This window comes from Urocitellus parryii, chromosome 11 (genome assembly GCF_045843805.1).
Source record: "Urocitellus parryii isolate mUroPar1 chromosome 11, mUroPar1.hap1, whole genome shotgun sequence".
NCBI lineage: Eukaryota > Metazoa > Chordata > Mammalia > Rodentia > Sciuridae > Urocitellus > Urocitellus parryii.
The window spans coordinates 83,984,164-84,007,165 of NC_135541.1; the positions used below are offsets into that span (position 1 = coordinate 83,984,164).

Below are 23,002 nucleotides of genomic sequence, written 5' to 3' on the forward strand. Positions count from 1 at the left end.
TCAGTAACTTAGTGAGATCCCTGTTTCAAAATAAAAAGACTGGGAATGTAGCTCAGTGGTAAAGAGCCCCTGGGTTTAATCCACAGTTCAAATAAATAAATAATAAAACTTTCAGGAGAAAACTTTGTGACCTTGGGTTAGATGAAGGAAGTATCCTTATCCTTAGATATAACATCAAAAACATGACCCATAAAAGAAGAAAATAATAAGCTAGACTCCATACAAATTAAAACATTTTGCTCTTTGAAAGACAATACTAAAAATATAAAGAGAAGCTGTAAATGGGAGAAACTGCATGCAAGCTCAACAATAAGAAAACAAACAACTTGACAAAAAATTAAAGATAGGCAAAATACAGATTACAAATAAGCCCTTTAAAAATTTTTAATTTCAGGATACGAATAATATATAGAGTGCTTGCCTCGCATGCACAAGGCCCTGGTTCAATTCCCAGAACCACAGAAAAAAAAATTAATATCATTAGTCATTCTGGAAACAAATTGAAGCCACAATTAGATAACCCTACCCTTCTATTAGAACACTTTAAAAATTTTTTTTAAAAAGGAAGTGACAAATGTCAAGGACAGAGAATAACTGAAAATCTCATGTACCACTGGATTATAGCCACTCTGGAAAATAGTTTGGCAGCTCTTATTAAATTAAACATGCATTTAGCATACCAACCCACTCCTAGGTTATTTAAAATAAAGAAAACATAGTCATCAAAAACCTGTATATAAATATTCTTGTAACTCTATTCATAATTACCCCAAACTAGAAACAACATAAATGTCCAACTGGTAAATTGAAAAACACTGTGGTATAGTCATATAATGGACTACCACTCAGCAATACAAAGTAACGGACTACTGATACATGAATAACATTGATGAATCTCAAAGGCATTAGGCTGTGCAAAAACCTATTTCCAAAGGTTACCTACTATATGATTACATTTATATAACATTCTGGAAGACATGATAGTAATGAGATGGCCAGAGGTTAGGGCAAGGTGGAGAGTTTGAGTAAAAAGGTATAGCATGAAATAACTTTTTTTCTGGCACTGGGGATTGAACCCACCAGGATCTTTCTTGAACATGCAAGGCAGAGATTCTATCACTGAGCTATATACTTTCTAAGCCCATTTATTTTGAGTTAGGTTCTCATTAAGTTGCCCAGGCTAGCCTTGAGCTTGGAGATCCTCCTGGCTCAGCCTTCTGAGTTGCTGGTATGGCAAGTGTATGTGTGTGTGTGTGTGTGTGTGTGTGTGTGTGTGTGTGTGTGTGTGTGTGTGTGTGTTTTAAACTGGGGATTGAAACCAGGAGCACTTTACCACTGAGCTACATCACCAGCCTTTTTATTTTGAGACAGGGTCTCAATAAGTTGCTTAGGACCTCGATAAGTTGCCCAGGTTGGCCTTGAACTTGCTATCCTTCTGCCTCAGCCTCCTGAGTCACTGGGATTACAGTTACACAATACAGTGCCCAGCAAAATAATATCTTTGAAGTGATGAAATTGTTTCAAATCTTGACCATGGTGATGATTACACAAATTTATATGTATGTTAAAACCTATAAACTGTATATCAAGAAAGTTTTGGATATGTAAATATTTTACCAAAAAAACATTTTAAAGAGGTAATGAAAACAAATGCAGCCTGAATGCTTTGTCTTCAAATATGTCACTGGGTTCAATTTTAATATTTAGTTTACTCAAATTTTGAAGAATAGATCTCTCTTCTGTCACTCAGCTGACAGAAGTTGCAAGGTAAAATCAAATTTATCAACCAAGGCAAAAAGACAATTATTTAGAGGCAATTTCAAACTCTCACAGTTCAGTTTTAACCAAGCGAATCATGAATCTAGGGGACATGGAAGGGAGACAGATCAAAAATAAATCAAACTATGTCACTAATGAAAATTGAAAGCCAATCTTCAAATATGTTCTATTCTCAAATCATAAGAATCAACTTATCAGGCATCCCTCTCCCTTCTGCAGATAAGAAAACTTTTTTCTCCCCTCTTGCCTTCAAAAATACTGAAGAAATCACTTACAGCTTTAAGGATAAGATCACACTGGAAAACAAGTGTCCTGAGTTGTGTTAAAATTTCTCTTTTGGTGTTTTCTAGATCATTTTGTCTTTTTTCAACATTTGTTACACAAACTTTGTAGAGTTCATTTGCTGCTTTTACCTTCAGGAATATCAGAGAAAAAAGCAAAAAATAACACTGATCACCAGAATTTATATTTTAAAATATATACTTATTGTAGAAAAGTTGAATTTAAATAACTGAGAAGCCTTTTATTCATGAAAAATTTGAAACAGTCTATCTATATTTTAAATGGAATACTTCTAAATATAACAAATAATAATCATTCTGGTGAGTGACTCAAGTGTACTTGGCTTTAATGAATATTTAAGCATAATTTACAATTAGTATATTGTCTGTCTATAAAGTGATCACTTCTATTTAAAATAGTGTTTTCTAAATTTATTTACTGTTTATCTCACATAATTTGTTTATCAAACTATATTTCACAAATAAAACAAAATTTTAGTTTATACTTGCTAGTAGGTGCTGGAATTAGAACACATATAATATACACACTTCCCTAAAAGGTGAACTTTCTGAAAAATCAAGTAAAATATATTAAACTACTGCTTTAAAATACTTTTTTACAAATAAACCCCCAAATTCTTAAGTCTCTTAGCATAGTCATTCTCAAAGTGTGGATCTCCACCAGCATCACTGGGGAACTTGTTAGAAATAGGTTATTTGGGTCTCACCCTTGATCTACTCAATCCTCAACTTTAAGGTGGGCCAAGCAGGTTGCTTGAATAAGCCTCCTAGATAATCCCAACATATATTACAAGTTTAAACTCAAACCCTTTGCATATTATTGCTAATTGAGCTTTCAAATAACAAAAAAATATATTACTTTTTGAAGTGCTTCTGCTTCCAACCTTCGATTTTTTTCTAGTTGCTTGTTGGGATTTTTTGCTAATCCACCACATGTGCATTGATGCTCCTTCTCTGCACAAAACACAGAATATTTTGCTTTTTCATATTCATCTTGACGTTGCATGCATAACAATTTTGCCTTTTTGAGAGCAGTTTCTGTTTTGAGCTATACAGAAAAGAGTATATTAAACATATAATTTGAAAGAAACCCTACTATACAAGTTTCTTTAGCAATTCAGGAAGACAGTTAAGCAGTACTTTAGAAAACTAGAGTAAGGTTAATGGTTATATAATATAGATGATTTTTAGATGCTCACAAATAGGTACATGAAACTCCAGTAAAATACTAACCATTTTATTTTGTTCCTGTTTCCAAAGTTCCTTTATTTCTTTCCTTTGCTTTTCTATTTTATTTTTCCTCCCCAGTAGAGGCTGTCAAGGATATTTTTTTAAAAAGACAAAGAAAAAGGTTGTTGTCTAAAGATATGCTACTTTTTTAAAAATCATGCATTATGTAAATAAATTAATTTTACCTGTACAAATTCATTGGCTTGGAGAGCTGCAATTCTTTGTTCTAAAAGGAGACTATTCTTTACGTCATTAAGGAGAACACCGGTAAACACAGACTGTAGTGGCGTAAACTCCTAGAATTTAAAATTAAGAAGTAAATTATACAATAGAAATGGCACCAGAATTTCAAATGCACACATTATTCTTAAAACAGAGAAACTTAAGTTGAGATTTTTTTTCTCCCAGAAAAATGACTATTCATGAACACATTTATAAGAAAAATACTAAAGAAAGTTAATTTTAATTATAAATTAGAAAATTAGCAGCCATCATGATAATCAATATTTGTATACAATTGTGAATTTCCTAGTTTTTTCATAATTCACAGCCATATAAATTTAAAAGGATTTTATTTGTCTATAAAAAGTCTAGCAATTAAGTTCTTTCCTCTAGTAACTGAAATTTTCTGATTTTACAAGGTACTATTTGGGAGTCCTCTGACTAGTCACTTGTAAATAGAACCCTAGAAATTCACAGAACACTTACCTCTAGTCCAATGTTAATTGTAGTTGCTTCTGCCAACTTTATAATATTTCTGGTGGATTCCAATTCTGAAAAGATTAAAAAAGGTATCAGAAAGCAAAATTAACTAATTTTTCCACTCCATACTCTATTTGTAATTCCCCAATTGAAAAGATTACAAGCTGGGAATGATGGTGTATGCCTATAATCCCAGCAGCTCAGGAGGCTGAGGCAGGAGGATTTCCAAATTCAAAGCCAACTTTAGCAATTTAGGAAGGTCCTAAGCAACTTAGCAAGATCCTGACTCAAAGTATTAAAAAGGGGAGCTGGGGTTGTGGCTCAGTGGTAGAGCACTTGCCTAGCATGAGTGTGCCACTGGGTTCAATACTCAGCACCACATAGAAAAATAAATAAATGAAATAAAGTTATTATGTACAACTAAAATATTTTTTAAATAATAAATAAATAAATAAAAAGGGGCTGGGAATGAGGCTCAGTGGTTGAGTATCTCTGGGTTCAATCCCTGGTACCCCCAAAAAATAAGAAGAGAAAAAGTGATGATACATACTAATGAGTGCATCTTGATAAAATGCAGCCATTCTTAACTTTTTTTAAAAAGTTTTGATGGACACAGTATCTTTATTTTATCTGTTTTTGTTTTTTTATGTGGTTCCAGGGATTGTACCCAGTGTCTCACACATACTAGGCAAGTGCTCTACCACTGAGCCATAACCTCAGCCCCTCATTCTTAATTTTAAGTGTTCATCAGAATCAACTGGGAAAGTTTTTCAAAATACACTGGACTGGACTTCAGCTCTCTGAGAAATGGAACCTAGGCCTTTGTACTATCCCTTTTTAAAGCTATTGGAGAGATTCTAATTAGCATTCCCTATTAAAAACAAATTATATAGTGGAAAGAACACAGGCTTTGCTAGATTCTATTTTCTTCCAGTTATGCTATATGACTGAATCTGCTATATGATCTTAGGAAAATCACTTGTTTACCTTATCTGTAAATGGGGCTAAGAATTCTTGTTTTGCCTACTTCCCACAGTTTTGTAGGACTAAATTAGATAATTCCTATGAAAACATTTTTTCAGCTGTAAAACTCTAGGCTAATATTAGCTTTTAAGGTGTTTCTTCGAGCTGGGAATGTAGCTCAGGTGTGGTAGAGTATAGTGTGCTTACCTAGCCTACCTGATGTGCTGGGCTCAATCCCCAGCATGAGGGGACAGGGGAACATTCTTTTAAGCTTTAGCTGTCTTCTGCTTAAACATCTATTATTGCTTTTATCTCCTTTTACCATATTATCTGACTGTATTTCTTTTCATCCACTAGAATATGACTTCTAGATCTAGTGGTCAACCCATAATAAATATTGAACAAGTATATCTAGTGTAAGAAAAGTCTCAGGAAGAGAAAATGATTTTATTTATTACAATGAAACAACTAATCTGTAATCATAATACTTACAGTCTATAGAAAATGATCATAAACAATTTAGTTCTTACACTCCAAAGTTAATCAGATGCTCCAAAAGAAAACTCACCCAAGTTAAGCTTTTGTTCAATCCATGACACTATGTTTTTTGTATATTTTGACCATGTTTTAGCATATGAGAAAGCCAATTCAATACAGTCAGTGTCTTTTAATAGCACATTATCTAATTCTATAGGAGAAAAATTTCCTGAAAATAAAAATATCAGAGTAAGTATTTGTTAAATATGGTCTATAATAATTTTAAAGCAAGCAGAATTCAGACAAATTTATAACTATAGGACACAACGTAAGCATAAAATGGCCTCAAATTACAATATATTTTTATCTTTATATGTCATTTTGCACTAAAAATGAGTACCCTAGGTACACTAGGTTACATTAATCAAGAAGATATTAAGTAATCTAAAACACTCATTGAAAGAAACTGCAAAATTTTTTGACAAAAATTATAAGTACATTGAGTATTACCTTGTTCATTGGATGGCTTGACTGAGTCCACAGAAATGTTTTCAAAAGACTTTGCAACATGGAAGAAAACAAATTTAAGATTAGTGCAAAAGACAACAAATCTCTGCTTCAGAAAATTTTTACCCCAATTCATTACTTTGACATAATTCCTACTAAAGAATTTCAAGTATTTAAAACCTTTTAAAGAGCCTGAGAAGTCTGTTTAAATACCAGAACATTTATATTTTCTAAGAATTATATGGAATTTTTGCCCAGCAGTTCTTAAGATCCAAGAATAAACAATCTCATTATTTACTAACAGCATTAGTTAACATAAATGAATCTATGCAAAACTTTAAATTTTGCATATCCCCCAAATATTAAGAAGTCAAAGAAGTCATCTAAATATATTGCTATCTAAACAGAAGATATAGAAGAAGTGATCTAAATAGATTGTTATCTAAATAGAAGATATAGATCTATCCAGCCATCTTTTACCATTTTATTATATGATAAGCATATTCTTGAAAGTTTATTAGGTAGTTTAGCACAGAACTTTCTGTAAAGATGCAAATATTTTATAATGTAATATCCTATATGGTAGCTATTAACTACCATATAGTTATACCATATACCATTGTAGCTACTTACTTGAACATTTTAAAAGTATCTAATAGACTAAGAAGATGTGACTAGTGGCTACCATTAGCAGGGCTAGAAAGCAACATCTATCAAAATTGTTAAATCTTAAACACATTTGATCTACTTGGTTGGGCAATACGAGGCATATAGGGATTCAATGCAAAAGGGATCAAAAAGACCTAGGTCTGAAGTCCAGCTCTGTTTTTCGCTCTATGACATAGGGTTACACATTTAAACTCACCTAAGGTTAGTTTGCCCTTCTGTAAAAAGAGGATAAGAACACTATATTGATAAGGCTGTTTTAAGAATTAAGATGATGTAATGTTATTAGCACAGTAGAGAGAACATAGTAAGCATTATTAAAATGCATTGCAGCTATTATTTTTAAAGTGTATTTTTCAAAAACCTTCATCAAAAAAGTAATGTTATTATTAGGATTATATCATGAGCTTTTTAATCTTAATCTCTAGGGAAAATTAAAAATTTAAAAAGAAAAACAAGGAATAACATTTTTTAAAAAGGGGAAAAGTATTTTTCTATTAAAGGTCAGTATAGTATGTATCTAAAGAAGCAGGAATAGGAAATACAATTCATATCTAAAATTTAAATTGGACACAGCTCTGCTACACATATAAAATGTTTTATTACCTTCTGAAGAATCAGTTACAATTTTAAAAGGTAAAATTGAGGAAAAAAACAGTAAAATATTTAACAATTTTAAGACTCTTCCTTATTCTCCGTTTATCAATGAGGGATTGTTGAAATAGTCCTGATTTTTTTTGCAATATTATAATACATGTTCCAAATACCTTAAGTAGTCATGTTCATATTTTGTCTCATTTTAAGAAAGATCTTAAGGTTTTCTTTTTGGGGGGTTGGAGGTACCAGCGATTGAACCTGGGGTACTCAACCACTGAGACAGATCCCCAGCTCTTTTAGTTTTTTATTTAATTTTATTTTTTGGTACTGAGGGTTAAACTCAGGGGCACTTAACCACTGAACCCCAGCCCTTTGTTGCATTTTATATATTTAAGGGTCTCACTGAGTTGCTTAGGGCCTTGCTAAATTGCTGAGGCTCACTTTGAACTCACAATCCTCCTGCCTCAGCCTCACGAGCCACTGGGATTACAGGCATGTGCCACTGCACCCAGCAGCCCTTTTTATTTTTAATTTTATTTTGAGACATATTCTTGCTAAATTACTGAGGCTGGCTTTGAACTTGTGTTCCTCCTGCCTCCGCCTCCTGAGTTGCTGGTATTACAGGCATGTGCCACTACACTAGCTTAAGTTTTTATATTATTCTGATATAATACAAGTATCTGGTACATTTGTTGAAATCCTTTTTGGATCTGATCAATCTTTTTTTTTTTTTGGTAACAGGGGTTAAACCCAGGGTGCTTAACCACTGAGCCACATCTCCAGTCCTTTTTTAAATTTTGAGACAGGGTCTCACTAATGGATCTGATCATTCTTAACAGGAATTATCAACACATGTCTCTGAGGGAGTATGTTTAAATATGATTAAGTGAAAAAATAATCAGTAAACTTAAAATATTCCTACTATTATAAATCTTTAAGGCAACATTCTCCATACATTCCAGACATTTTATCATTCCAAAGAAATTTTTCTTCCAATTAGAAATCATAACCCCAAACCTAGGGATGCTGGTAGGGAGAATTAAGATATACAGGGTTAACAAGTGTTTCCTGACCAAAAGAAACAAACAAACAAAAAATTGTATGGTATGTGAGATTACCACCCTCCTTACTTTTTCCATTTTTCTTTTTTTTTTCAAGTTTCACCAGTCCCAAGGTCTACAGCAAAGTCAGTAGGGAAAAAAGGTTAAAAATCCCTTCTAATATTTCAGATCTATACCATATGGATTCATTTTATGTTATAAAATATCAGGCATACTCTTTTAATAGTTCAGTCCACTTAAAAAGTATTACCAAATTACTGCTTCAGAAACTCATCATATTATCATATTTTAAATGAATTGGTCTGGTTTTCAAGCCATAATGTGGTAACTTATAAATTTAGCTATGAAAGTAATTCTGAGATTAAGATTAGGAAATAAATTAAATACATAGTTAAAAACATTAAAGGTTTCACTTTCACATAAACTTAGCCTACCTTATATTCCCGAGAAACAGGCAGTCTGTGTACGTGTCCCATAAGGAAGTTTGCAAAGCTATCCAGGGAGGTTAAAAAAAAAAAGGCATACCATTATGCTTCTTTGTCACAGGCTTTACAATCATGTATTCTAGGACAATCTGTTTTAAGTAAGAACCTGAGAACTTGCAAATGAACTTGCAAGTGAAGGTTGCTTCTAAATAGCTATAAAGACACCTCCAAATACATCAATATAACAATATGAAATATGGCTTTTTCAAAGTTGTGATAGTATGTTACAAGAGTTAATACTTTACTTTCTATGGCTTCTACACCCAATGTACTCAAACACACTTCAGCCCAATACATTTAAATGACAGTCCTCTACTTACATATCCCCAAAGGTAAATGTCAAAGTTTCAACAGAAGAAAATACTTCTTGGAATAGATTATTTTTGTTGTCTTCATTAACTTCTGTAAAATTCACAGCTATAAGGAAAGATTAGTTACAATAAATGATGGAGAAAATATTTGAAACTAGATTCATACAAAATCATTTAGTACTTTAAAAATTTACCATTACTTCATTAAAAGATTCAGAAACTGAAAGGGTTAATATACAAAACCAATAGGATATTCAGTTATTTATTAAGAAAATCATAAAATATCAGTTTGCATGAAAGTCGTTGGCATTCCAGACTCCCTACTCCATGATTTACATAATTTTACACATATAAAAAGTGACTTAATGTGATATCAATCTGTCTTGGAGTTGGAGTCCGTTATACCAGACCTCTTCATGAAGAATGTTCTGCACTATTTTCTCTTGCTTACTGTTTTCTGGTGTTTTAAAAAACTGTTGAAGACATCGTGGCTCATGGAAATCAATAGGAAGCACATATTTACTATGAACCACCAATAACTAAAATTTTATATGCATATATATATAAAACCTATATAATACAACATATCACATTTTTTAAAAATCCAGTTCTTTATAGAGAATTTAAATTCATATTTATTCATAGTATTATTGCTCATAATAGGATCTTGGGACCTGAGATCTATGTTAATTGACATATAGCTGTCTTTTGTTTATAATAGAGACTTTTTTATTTTTTAATGCAAATCATGAAAAAACTAAAAGGGTTTCTTTTAACTTCTGTACACACTCTTGATAAAAGCCCAAACACAATTTACTAAGACAAAATCTGAAGATGGAATTGGCTTTTTTCCCTGAAGTAAATAAACCATGCTACTCAGATTGGTAATAAGGAGCAAATGATTCCTTATTACCCACCCTCTCTAGTATACTACCAATAAGGTACAGGTAGAGAAACCATGTGGAGAAGAAGCCATCCTCTGCTTTACCAATCATTTTAAATATTGGATGAAGAGTCTTAAAAACAAAGTCAGCCCCATCACCAAAAATTCAGATTTGAGAAGTCTGTAGTATCGGGGCTCAGGGGTGCATGTCTGTACTCCCAGTGGCTTCAAAGGCTAAGGTGGGAGGATCTGAGTTCAAAGCCAGACTCAGAAACTGAGTGAAGTCATAAACAACTTAGTGAGACCCTGTCTCTAACTAAAATATGAAAAAGGACTGGGGATCTGGCTCAGTGGTTAAGTACCTCTGGGTTCAATCCCTGGTACAATTTAAAAAAAAAAAAAAAAAAAGGCCTGGAGGTAAGGCACAGATATTTTTCCAAAAGCTCTCCCAAGTGATTCTAATATGCAAACAGAGTTGGAAAGCAAGTACTACTAGATTTGGATGAATTAAACCTTTAGCCTATAAACTCCATGAGATTACAATCAGATTTTACATGTATAAATCTTTGTAGATTGGGGCGGGGGCGGGGTGTCCACACAGTTCATCATATTCTTCTAAATATCCCTAATACCAACAAAAAGAAAAACTAAGAATCATTGCAAATCATTTTTAAAACACTTCTGTTCTGACCAAGAAACAGATTATAATTATGCCTGAAATAACTGGAAAAAAGACTATATAAAATTTAAGACGCAACATTTTTCAAGACCCTGTATAATCTGACAATAAAAGACAGTAATCCCTGACAGACAAGAAACACCATGGTAACTTACAACTGCCTGACTTTACTGTCTAATATTACATAGTATGGATTCACAAGCAAAGGAAATTACAGGGGGCAGTGAGGCGGGGAGACACAGACGGATACAACCTTGTTTTATAATTATGAAGGAGTCAGTTCATCAAGAGGACCTAACATTTCTATACATTTATGCATCCAGTAAACAGAGCTTCAAAATGCATGAAGCAAAGATAGCCAGAGATTTCAATAGCCTTCCCTGCAACTGACAGAACACACAGATGGAAAATGAGTAAGGGTAGGAAGAGCTGAATGATACTGTCAACCACCTTGGCAAGATGGACATTTATAGAGCACTCTACTTAGTGACAGCAAACACAAGTTCTTTTCAAATAAATATTTACCAACACAGTTCATATTATAGACCATAAAACATGTCTCACACCTAGTTTGAAAGTATTCATATCAGACAAAACACGTTCTGCGACTACCTGGAATTAAAACAAGAATAAATAATAGAAGTGCTCTGTGAAATTCCCAAATACTTGAAAATTAAATCTCAAACTTCTAAATAACCCATGTGTCAAAAAAGAAGAGAAATTAGAAAGTATTTTGAACCAAATGAGAATGAAAATAAAATACCAAAATTTGTGAAAGAGGAGGTAGAGGACTATAATGGGAGTAAGCATTATCATGACTATAATGACGTTTTCACAGGAATACGCATTTGTCAGAATTTAACAATACATGCATGTATTTGCTTGTATATGTATAACATATCTCTGGAAAGATGCACAAGAAAGCAGTAGTAGTTATTACTTATCTATGGAAAGATATGGGTAGGCAAAGAGGTTTAGGTAAAAAAAAATTTCATTGGTGAACACCCTCTTACACAATTTGCATTTAATTGTGTGTATGAACTGCACATTGAAAGAATCAAGTTTGAAGAATAGAAAGAAAACATGAAACTTCTATAATCTTAAGGGCATAATTAAGGCTTATTTTTCTGCTTGCCAATTTATAAATATAGGGTAAAATACAGATAATGAAAAACATAAATAAAACCTCTTTTTCTATTACATATTAAAATTTTCCTAAATAAATGAAAATACAACTACTAAATGCAGCATAAATTCCTGAGTTCTGAAAATGTCTTTTTCTGCTTCAAAAATAGCCTGTATCTCTCTTACCACATTGCAAATATTTTGTCAGACTGAACTTCCTGCTTGGAAACAGAAGGAGATGAAGGAAATACAAATCATTACTATAATGAATGGGGGAAAACTAAGAATTTTTCTTCTAAAGTTATGACAAGGTAAATTCATATTTACAATAACAAGTAAGAGGAATTAAAGATTTCAATTTCTTATGCATAGGAAATGGATGCACTTCATGCATTCAGAACTGAGGAACACAAACATTATATACACAACAGATTCTGAAGGTATTCTGTATTGTGGGGTGGGTTGTTTATTTTTGTTTGGGCAGTCTGACAAATTTGAAAAATGCATTTGATGGGTAAGAACTCTAAATAAGTCAACTGTTTAGGTCACTGTTGTTTATTGAAAATATAATCAGGGAGTTAAGACTGAATGATCTTCATACTTTTACAGCTTTTTTATCCTACCATATAAGAGTTTTTCTTAACAGTTCTCTCTGAAATAAGCATAACAAAAATGTACATTTACAGGTTTTTGCAAAGATTGAGGTATGCAAAGCACTTAGATTGCTTGGCACAGAACAGACATTTAAAAATAGCTTCCACCTATATCTTGCCTTTTCAGGTTTTGAAAACTAAATTGTCATTAAATCAAAGAATTAAATAAGCTCGATCTCCATTTTGCAGACCACTGAATATTTTGCATTTACAATATCAATATATTTTTAGGGGGCTTCAACATTAGGAGCAGGGACAGGGAAGAAGGTTTTATTTAAAAACATGTAAACCTACCTCCAAAGAGAACAGTTTTTAAAGTTTTCTAGTCTCACAAATTCTTGCTAAAAGAATAAATTTCACAAGTAATCTTCCTCTTTTAAGTTCCACCCAATGCAAAAGTAAAACAGTAACAATCCCAAGTGTAAAGACAGTCATGGTGGGAAATCATATTCAAAAGATTACTTTACCTCAAAGATAAAAGGATCTCCAAGGCAACTGAGAGACCATTCTCTTCATCTGTTTCTGGATTGTGGACACCAACCACAGGCACTCATTCCCCATGACATCCTGACTGCACACAGTAGCCACTGACAATTATTGAACTAGGCCGCTATTTCCAACAATGGAAATTTACTTTCTCTAGACACAAATTTCCCTAAGTAGAGTTAAATAGCACTTGTAAACAAACTATTTTAAAACAAATCTGGTTACTAAGCACATTTTTAAAAGCCACACGAGAAACTATCCATTTTTCCCACTTAAAATTATCTACCACCTATACATCAATTCCCAAGTCCACACTTTCCATCTCCAGACTTCTCCATAATCCCTAATATGTTCAGCTGGTTTTGTCAGTTCACATCTTTCCCCTCTAGATGACAATCAACAACCTACCACTACCACATCCCAGTTTCTGCCTTAGATCAGACCTTCAATGCTTATCTTGCCCATTACTTCTAACAGTCTCCTAATTGACCTAAATACTCCCTCTTCACTCTCAGTTCTTATATGTTGCAGCCCAGAATCATTTTAACGATTTTGAGTGATAAGCCATTTCAGTGGAGAGTCCCAATTCTGACTGTTTTAGCACATATATGCTATGTGAGAACTCACACTCATATACATATATCGGTTAAACTTATTTTACAATTTTAATTTCATTTCAAATCATAAAATAAGTCTTGTTCTTGTTCTCCACTTGGTTCCTTTTACAAACTGGAATCGATACAATTGAACGTTTTCTAACACCACTCTTCCTCACATTACAAAGACACCTGTACACTAACAAACTACCTCAATATATCATGAACTCATTCATAAAGTTCAAATTTTAAACATCAGTTGTTTGGTTTAAGTTAGAAGTTTTAGTGTTCACTGACAAGTTAAATTTTCATTTTTAGGAGGAAGAAAGCTGTAGGTATGAGTTAGTGGAAGTATTTAAATATCCAAGTATATATAACTCTTTACTGATATACCTCATACAAATGCCATCAGAGGAGATGGTTATACAGTCACTATGAACTAAAGTGTCTCACTGGATACTTTTTGTACCAAGCAACCCATTTTTAATATATTATCCTTACCTTTCACTTTTGCAGCAAGCATTTCTGCAGCATGTTGTATATCAACAGAATTGAGGTTCTGATGCTTATTAATTACAGACGTTAAAACATCAAGAAGTTCATCCAGACGTATATCAATGACTTCTTTAAAGCAATCTTAAAAAAGGAAAAAAAATTGTATCCAAAAAAAATTTCTGGAAGTCTAAGCTACAAAAGATCACATAAAATACATTTCAAGTGAATGTCATTAGAAAGCATCCCACAATTGTTGCCTACTACATGTTCGCTTCTATTTCTACTACTGCAGTTATGTTGCCTTCAGAAAATTCTTGGTCATTTTAATTCATTAATGATTTTAAAGACAATTATGGTCAATTTAGTGCTACTTTTTTCAGTTTTTCTCTGTTTACATATGCTCTCCAGATTTTCCTTGAAATAACCATATAAAGTATTTTCTGTCTTACAGTTTTTACTATCATATAGTTAATATATGTAGTAACAATGTTAAAAGCTCTAAAAAGTTTGATGTAATTGCATAACTAGTATGTTTTAAAATATATGCTCAATTTCCACATTAGAATTCTTTTTTTTCCTCATGACCTGTGCTTTTTATTAACTTTTTAGTCCTAGGACCAACCTTTTCATTTATCAATATCCCATCATTTTAAGCTATCTTAGGTACAATATACCTGCTTATATTTATCAAAACTCATACTGAACAATGAGTTCTGGGTTGCAAAAGAGGATTTATTTTTTGCACTTGTCTATAAGTCTTTGTCCACAGTTAAACAAAAACATACACAAATGCTACTAGAATCAATTCTTTCCATTAAGGAATTATCAGTTATTGGAAGCAGTAACTCTCAAGCTATATTGAAAGACCATCATTTGTCCTGCATATTTTAAAACTGTGATATAAATTATGTATGATCAAATGCATAGATTTTTAATGAATTTTTGTGCTTTTCAGAAAAATTTAATCAGTTGCTAATGATGAAAAATTGGGTGAACCATTTTAAATTTTCCAGATTTCTGCCTACTCTAAAAAATGCAAGAATGTATTATACCAGGCCTACTATCTTCCTCAGCAGCTGGAGCAAAGCAGTGCTACCCTTTTAGATGTGCACATTTCCCAGGACCCACTAGTCTAATCCTAGCCTCCTGTGCTCATTTATACCACCCCTGCCAGAGGGATGCAGATAAGAGTTTTACAGCCCCCAAAAATCAAGTGATCATATAATTTGTCCAAACCAAAATACTTTAGTGAGTAAAAAGGAGGATGCTCTTCATAATCATGCTAACATAACAAGCATATTCTGGATTATCATCCCAGGCAAACCAGTATGTATTATCAACCTACCTTTAAGGCTCTGAAGTAATCTTCAGAAGTTTGAAAAGATAACCATCTTAAACATAGTAGTATGCTATGATTCTCCTTTCCTTGACCTTACATCGCATTAGCATTTAATAATGGTTAATATTTATTTAAGTGCTCAGTATATGATAGACACTCTTAAACATGCTTAAAAGATATATTGTCCCATTTAATGTTCATGTTCCTATTAGCTATAAAACCCCAAATTCTCCATTGTGCAGATTTATTAAACTATAGAGCCTTAATTTAAAGTCAGCACACATAATTCCAGAATCCATGCTCTTAATGTTATACTGCCTCCCTACTGAAACAGTTCAGCTTAAAAACCAAAAATATTTTTAATGTGGTGTTATAATTAAATGTATATTCGTGTTTTGCAGAAATGTTGAAAGATAATCATTAAACAAATTATTCATTTTTCAGAAATGTTAAGACACCAAAAAAATACTATCTATAGCATAAAAAATAAAAAATATTCCAACATGATCCATAATATATTCAATTTATTAACAGCACTATCAAGAGTGAAATAAATGTGTATATAATGTGGAATAAATGTGCAAGGGGCAGGGGTGCTGGGCAGACAAGATAAAGAGCTGGGCATATCAGGGCAAAGAGAATTCAGAGAGAAGCAACAAAGAGTGGTCCACGTAGTGCTAGAAGCAAGAGAGAAAACAGTGCCTTCCAGGAAAAAATCTGATTCATTCATCTATCAAATTTTATTGACAGGGGAAAATTAAAGAAGAAACAAACCAGGAGATTTAGTGCTGGTTTAATTAACTCTGGAAAGTAGACTAAATGAGTAAGACTAAAGGCAAAGGAAATACTCTTGAGTTCTGTACTCCAATTGGTTTACAACTGACACCATTATAGATGTACACTGGAACTGAACAAGTGAATAAATGGATAACATGGTGGAAGCCAGACATCTCACTATTAGAGTGAAATTTAGAAATAAAATAAATAGGAGATTATAATAATCCAAGTAGTGATGGATCAAAGTTGGAAACTTCAGTAAAAACTGATATTCGATTTGATATAAATGGTTACATATAGAAATATTTATGGATATGTGTGTATAAACACATGGATCAGCATAGACGTATGTATTTCTTTTCTGTCAGCTAAAAGGGTCTAAAAAGTGACACACCAGTAGCAACAAGTATACCTAGCACACAGGTCTTGGTTCCTAAACCATTCTCCAATAAAAGGCATCAGAACTCCTTGGAGAAATGACTAATTGTAGGGCAGGGGCAGAAAATATGCAAGCTGAAGTCAAAAGCATCATGTAGTTCCAGAAAGAAAGGAATAAAGAGGGAACAAGGAGGGGAGGGAATGGAGAAGTATCAGGGGAACAAAATCTATCAAATTATGCTATGTCTATGTATGAATATACCACAATGGATCCTGCTTATAATGTACTAATTGAAATAATAATAATTAAAAAAAGATTAGTAGAGTCAGCAGATCAGGAGGAGGAGGGGAAGGAAAAGAGGGGTGCAGGAGAATAAGAGTGGTCAATGATGTTATGTGCATGTACAAATATGGCATAATGAATCCCCACCATTATGTATAGTTATAATGCATCAATTAAAAAATTTTTTAAGTTAGAAGGGTATGTTCAAAGGTGTATAAAAGTCAACTGAAAAGGTTCCCTCTGTCCAAAGCTGGGATAATTGGAGCAACAAATAGTATTGACTTTATATCTATAGTATAAAATAAACATCCATACATTCATATTGACATAAATGACTGAATAAATTAATAAATTGAGAAGAAACAAACCTCTTGTGTAAAAGAATACTATATGCTTTATGTAGATAACTTTGCCCTCAGAGAGGTATGCATAGTGATTTCTTCCAAAGAGTACCCTATTCATGGGAGGATAAAAACAGTAATTTCACTGTGCAAGAGTTGATGAACACCACATAAGACAATTGATCAAGGTTAACAACAATGACAAATCATGTTAGTAGCAAGCATCCTTGAGATGATGTGATGAAAAAAACACTTTACATCTGTAATCTCTCCCCTACTGTTTTACAACCTAAGTCTAATCAGGAGAACATCAGAAAATTCTAACCAAAGGGCATGTGACGTAATATCTAGCCAGTACTCCTTGAATCTTTCCTCACCAAAAATGAGGAAAGTCCAAGAAACTTAAGAGCCAAGGAGAACCTAAGGAGACATGACAATTAAGTGTACTGTAATAGGTTCCTAAAAGACAAAAAAAAGGACATTTGGGGAAATCTATAAATTTTAATAAACTATAAACTTTGTTGCTCAATAATAAGGTAGCATTACTCTTGTTTACTGTCAAATATTGGTTCATTAATTCTTATAAAAATAAGGCAAACTGGGCATAGGCTTATATAGGAACTCCATACACTTTCTCAATTTTTCTGTATCTAAAACTGTTCTAAAAAAACGAAGTCTGCTTTAAAAGTGAAATACAAGCTGGTCAAAGATTTTAGGAATTTTATGTACAGCTGGAATTTTCCCCATAAACCTAATTTTTAAAAATCATTTATAATTTTAATCCTTAGGGTAAATTTGAATATGCAGCTTAATGAATTATATTAATTAAAAAAACAACTATTTGATAATTGTGGGTGTTAAGTTTACTTAGTTAAGCCAATATAGCACAGTGGTTAAAAAGTACAGCCTTTGGAACCAGATTCCCTGACTTCAAATTCTTCCTCCAAGGCTGAGAAACTTGGGCAAGTTACTTAATCTCTCTGTGCCTACTTTCCTCACCTATAAAGAGAAGACAGTGAGGGGATGGAGTTGTGGTTAAGCAGTAGAACACTAGCTTTGCAAGTGTGAGGCACTGGGTTCCATCCTAGCACCACATAAAAACAAATAAAGGAATTGAGTCCATACACAACTTAAGAGAGAGAGAGAGAGAGAGAGAGAGAGAGAGAGAGAGAGAGAGACAAAGAGGGTTACTTCATAGAGTTGTTAAAGTAAATGAGTTAAAACACATAAAGCACTTAGAACAGTGGCTGGAACATAGTAAGCCCTCTACCAACATTTGCAGTTCCTATTATCTTAAGCAACAGAAGATATAGGTTACAAAGTTTGGCTCTGAAACAGAATCCAGCACTTAAATAAAAGAAACTTTTGGGAAAATAATACAACTTGATAGTAAAAAAAAAAACATCTGTAAAACACTCCAGACTTTCAATGTTATCCCAGTTTTGCACAGACAAGTCTCTTCTTTATACTAGGAAGCTAGTCTATGATATTTCTGACTATTTACCAAAACCAAGGTTGAGTGATGATCATCACAGAGAATTGTACTGGATTCTTTTTGAAACCTAATCCATGGTAGTGCTAAATACTCCCCCCAAAGGCCCATATTGGTTCTCAGCATGGCACTACTGGAAGGTGGTGGAATCTTTAGAAGGAAGGCCTGCATCACTGGAGATATGTCCTTAAAGGAGACTGTGGGAATCCCAGTCCATTCCCTTTCTCCTCTCCTCTTTTGTTCTGTAGCCTGACTTGTTCTACCGTGTACTCCCACAATCATATGCTGCCTCTCCACAGGTCCCAAACCGTGGGGGTGTTAATTGATAATAGACTATGAATCAAAATAAACTTTTCTTTATAAATTATCTATTTTGTTTAATGACCCAACGCTGATTAATAGTCTTCAAAAAGAAAATAGTCATTTCTAATATTGACAATAAAATCAACAGTTATTAATATACTTGAGGAATACTCAAGAATATATTGTTTTATTTTGAAGGCTCATGCCAAAAGAGATTGATTTTAAGTGATTGTCAATAACCACCACCAATACTCAAAATTAGTATAATATTAAGTAAGAACTACAAAATACTAATGACCTAAATGTCTAAATAAACCAGGGTAATAAATTCTAACCTTCTCAGAGAAAGGAAATCAAATATATAGACATTAATATATTTTATATATTTTGAAATTATTAAATATTTTTAAATTTTCTCAGTTTTAATGTCCAGTATAGTAGCTAATATGTAATAGATACAAAATACACAAATGAAAACTCTTTGGGACTCTCAGTAATTTTTTTAACAAGTGTATGAGTATCCCTGCTATAAGTTTTTTTAAAAATAATTGCAAAATACTCTAATAACTGTCAGCAAAAAATACTTACTCCCCCCTTTTCCTACAAGAAGTCTTCATTAAAAGATATTAAATTTGTTCCAAAACAATTTACTAAAACACAGTTACTTAGTTTTTTTAGAAACATGTTTCAGAAAGACTAATAAATTACATCATAAAATAAATAATTCCAATTCCTATGATTAAACATATTTCTGAAGCCTATATAAATCAACCACAATGAACAGGTCAACTAAATAAAATGTTAATCACATAGTCATAAACTTTCCTATAAATTTGGGCAGAAGAGTCAATAACTAGAATATCACTATATCCTGGTAATACTTTACCTGGGACTTCATAAATTAGCAAGCCCTCAACTATCTGTGCCATAAAAAGTAAAAAAATAAAATTTCTTTTTAAATACAAAGGTTCTGTTTTACCAAATATTCTTTTCCCCTTATAATTAAGTTCTCTTCAATGAAGCAAAATGCCTCTAAATTAAGCTCTAAATTTTAATATAACTTTTAAAAAGTTTCAAGGAGTTTAAAAAGCTTGTTCATCAGCACTAAATATTCCCTACCCTGCCCCCATAAAATAAAATAAAACAGTCACACAACTGAGTAAAGCAAGAGGCAGTAACTGTTCTTTCCCAATACTGAATAAAGTGACTGCTTGGTGTGTTAGAAGACAAAAGACTTAAAAATAACTGCACTAAAAATAACTGACTGACTAAGAAAAAACTAACTTAAAAATAACTAAGAAATCCTTGATCTACTAGTGCCTTGAAATGACAATATGCAAAACTCTTGGCTTCTCTGATCTTAGTCATCATCAGTAAGAGAGAATTGGTAAGAATATTTGCTTTACTTTATGTTGTGAACATCAAATAAATTAATAGAAATGAATTGCTTATGGTCTTAATATACAAATAATGATTATTATTAGTAAATCTGTAAGCCATCCAAACTAAGTATCTCTGAAAACAGATATGCCTCAGGTATATTCAGTAACATATTTATAGGCAAATCTCAATGTTTTAGTTAATGAAAAAGGTACATTAAAGTTCCAATTTCATTTTATATGTGAAATCTAAATAAATTACTTGGAAATAAAATAGTCATTAAGCATATATTTTATAAAAATACTTCTATACCTGTCAATTTATAGTATTTAATTTTGTTCTATAATTAAGACAGGGTAATTTTTAAAGTCATAGTGGCCACACTGTAAATGTAATAAAGCTTAATTAATACTACAAAGGTATTAAAGATATGAATATAATAAAATTCAACCAAAGTCTTAACACCAATTATCTAGAACAATAAAAAAGTATCCCAATGTTTATCTACTGCCCCTGTAAGATGGTAACCTGACTTTTAATTATTGTTTTGCCTATTTGAGCCATTTATTTTCTGCTTCATTCAGCTTATCAAGTGAAAACAGATCGGCCAACTCTGTTGTCTGGTTCTTATGTATTAACACAATACCACATTGTTTATATTGCAAACATTTCGTGGAAATATTAAAGTAAATAAAATTTAAAAATACGTTTTCCTTTATTAAAAAAATACTGACAATAATTTTAAAATCAGTCTTGTTAATTCAGCTTAATCTAACTGGGGAGAGGAATGAAAAGAACAAGGAGGAAAAAAGCATCAGAACTCATCACTAGGAAACTCCTATTTTTTTGCTATAATAATTTTTGAATTTATAGGAAAAGAAACCTGAGGAATAGCAGCTTTATCCAGTTACCTACGGACTGTAAAAACAACAACTGGTGACATTTTAAAACACTTGCTCTAAACTCATTTATTGCCACAAAAATCCAGTGATGTACATAACTGTTATCTCCTTTTAACAGTTGTAGAAACCCAGGCACAAAGGTTAGAGCTAACTAGCAAGTAGGAAAATAAGGATTCCAACCTCAGGTTTTCTGACTCTAAAGTTTATATTCCTAGTATAATACCTTGCCACGTGGTTAAAGAAGTTAAAGCTTAATGACATATCCCACAATATTTGATTTAACTTCCACAACTATGCCAGTTGTTACTATATATATTATTAAATTATGAAAACCATTCCAGGCACGCACAGAAGAGGACTACAATCCCTAAGAACTGGTAGAGGTGTACTAAATGAGCTACCCGTATTTCATACTTCATTCCTCAAAGATTCATTTCACTTCTTTTTGTCTCTAGGTCATAACCTATTAACATTCACATTCATTTCTGCTAAGTGATACCTGTTAGAAATCACTTCTAAAGAGGATGACTTCTAGAAGACAGCACAACACATGGGGCTAGCAACTTAAGTTTTTGAAATTCCCACAAAATTTGTGGCACACTATGAGACTAAATTAAGAATATCAGTGAGGTAAAATTAACACTGAAATTTTCCTGGGAAAAAAATTTACCTAACTTACTGTATATTCACCCTGGGGTTAATGGGGATGGACTTAGTTAATCTCAAGACAAGTAATTGAAAGTGCAAATTTATGCAGAATCTTTCACAACAGAACATTTAATGGCATTAAGCTTTTCATTTCACTCCTACTATTTAATAAAATTTGCCTTAGAAAGTTAACATAACTTCTTTCCACTACAGTTCTATAAAATCTAGGATCTAGAATTTATCAGAAGCTATCACTTATAAGATCAGTTATGGTTTTACAAAATAAGCTTCTTAAAATTATAAAGCACTTTTAAAAATCCATGAACTTAACTAGTTTATCTGAGACTGATGATGAATTTTTCTCTTTCTTGCCTATTTACAAGACAAACCAAAAAACAAACAACAGAAAAATAAGGCACCATAATTAAAATAGTAAACTTTCACTAAAATCCATTGTACAATAGCATTACATAATCAAAACAAAAAAACCTATAAGAAATATTAGACTGGTGTTCCTCCTTCTAATATTTTATAATGGCACTTAACACTTCCAAGCACCGAGTAGTAAAAAAAAAAGAGAAAAAAAAAGAAAAAAGAAATGAGCTATTTTGCACTATTCCTTCAAGCCTAATTTAAAAGACTTACATCTTTAAAATACACAGATTTTGAACTTCCTTAATTTATACTTTACCTGGAAATGGGAAGATATGTCACAAAGGTATACTTTTAAACTACTGAATAAGCTAGAAGAACATTTATAAATCTATTATTTGAAATTCAGAAGACATTTTTCCTCAGGGAACAACCATAACCCTGAACTACTATTCATACTGCACATATATGAATCCACAGTATTATAATTAAAAACAAAGTATATATGCATAAGTTAATACCTCTAGTGATTTAATATAAGATGTAATTTTATCCCTGTAATTATTCATAATGTACCTTAATGACACTGGATGAGATATAAAACTTCAAATTCTATATCTGCTACATGTTTAAGACTTTAGGGTAATCTCACCCTGCACCTAAGCAGTAGAAAGAGAATCACCAAACTACTTATCCTATTGAAATAAGAATGAAGTGATTTCATAAGTCTTCAGATCTCTCATAGATAGCTATTGTGAAAATTTATCACCACAAAAGTCATGAAAACATT

The 23,002-nt window shown here is 32.3% G+C and overlaps 1 protein-coding gene and 1 non-coding gene across 2 annotated transcripts in view; both read right to left on the reverse strand.

Moving 5' to 3' along the window:
* LOC113175177 (rho GTPase-activating protein 29-like) overlaps positions 1-23,002 on the reverse strand; it is a 63,800-nt gene that overhangs the window by 34,940 nt on the left and 5,858 nt on the right. Inside the window, 10 exon segments of the mRNA XM_077791464.1 lie at positions 2,055-2,192; positions 2,941-3,129; positions 3,315-3,395; positions 3,497-3,607; positions 4,020-4,084; positions 5,545-5,682; positions 5,964-6,012; positions 8,719-8,776; positions 9,090-9,186; positions 14,004-14,138. Coding sequence (XP_077647590.1) covers positions 2,055-2,192; positions 2,941-3,129; positions 3,315-3,395; positions 3,497-3,607; positions 4,020-4,084; positions 5,545-5,682; positions 5,964-6,012; positions 8,719-8,776; positions 9,090-9,186; positions 14,004-14,138 — 1,061 coding nt within the window.
* Positions 14,665-14,791, reverse strand: LOC113175192 (small nucleolar RNA SNORA40). The gene has a single exon (XR_003299936.1). It is a non-coding gene; the product is annotated as a small nucleolar RNA SNORA40 (small nucleolar RNA).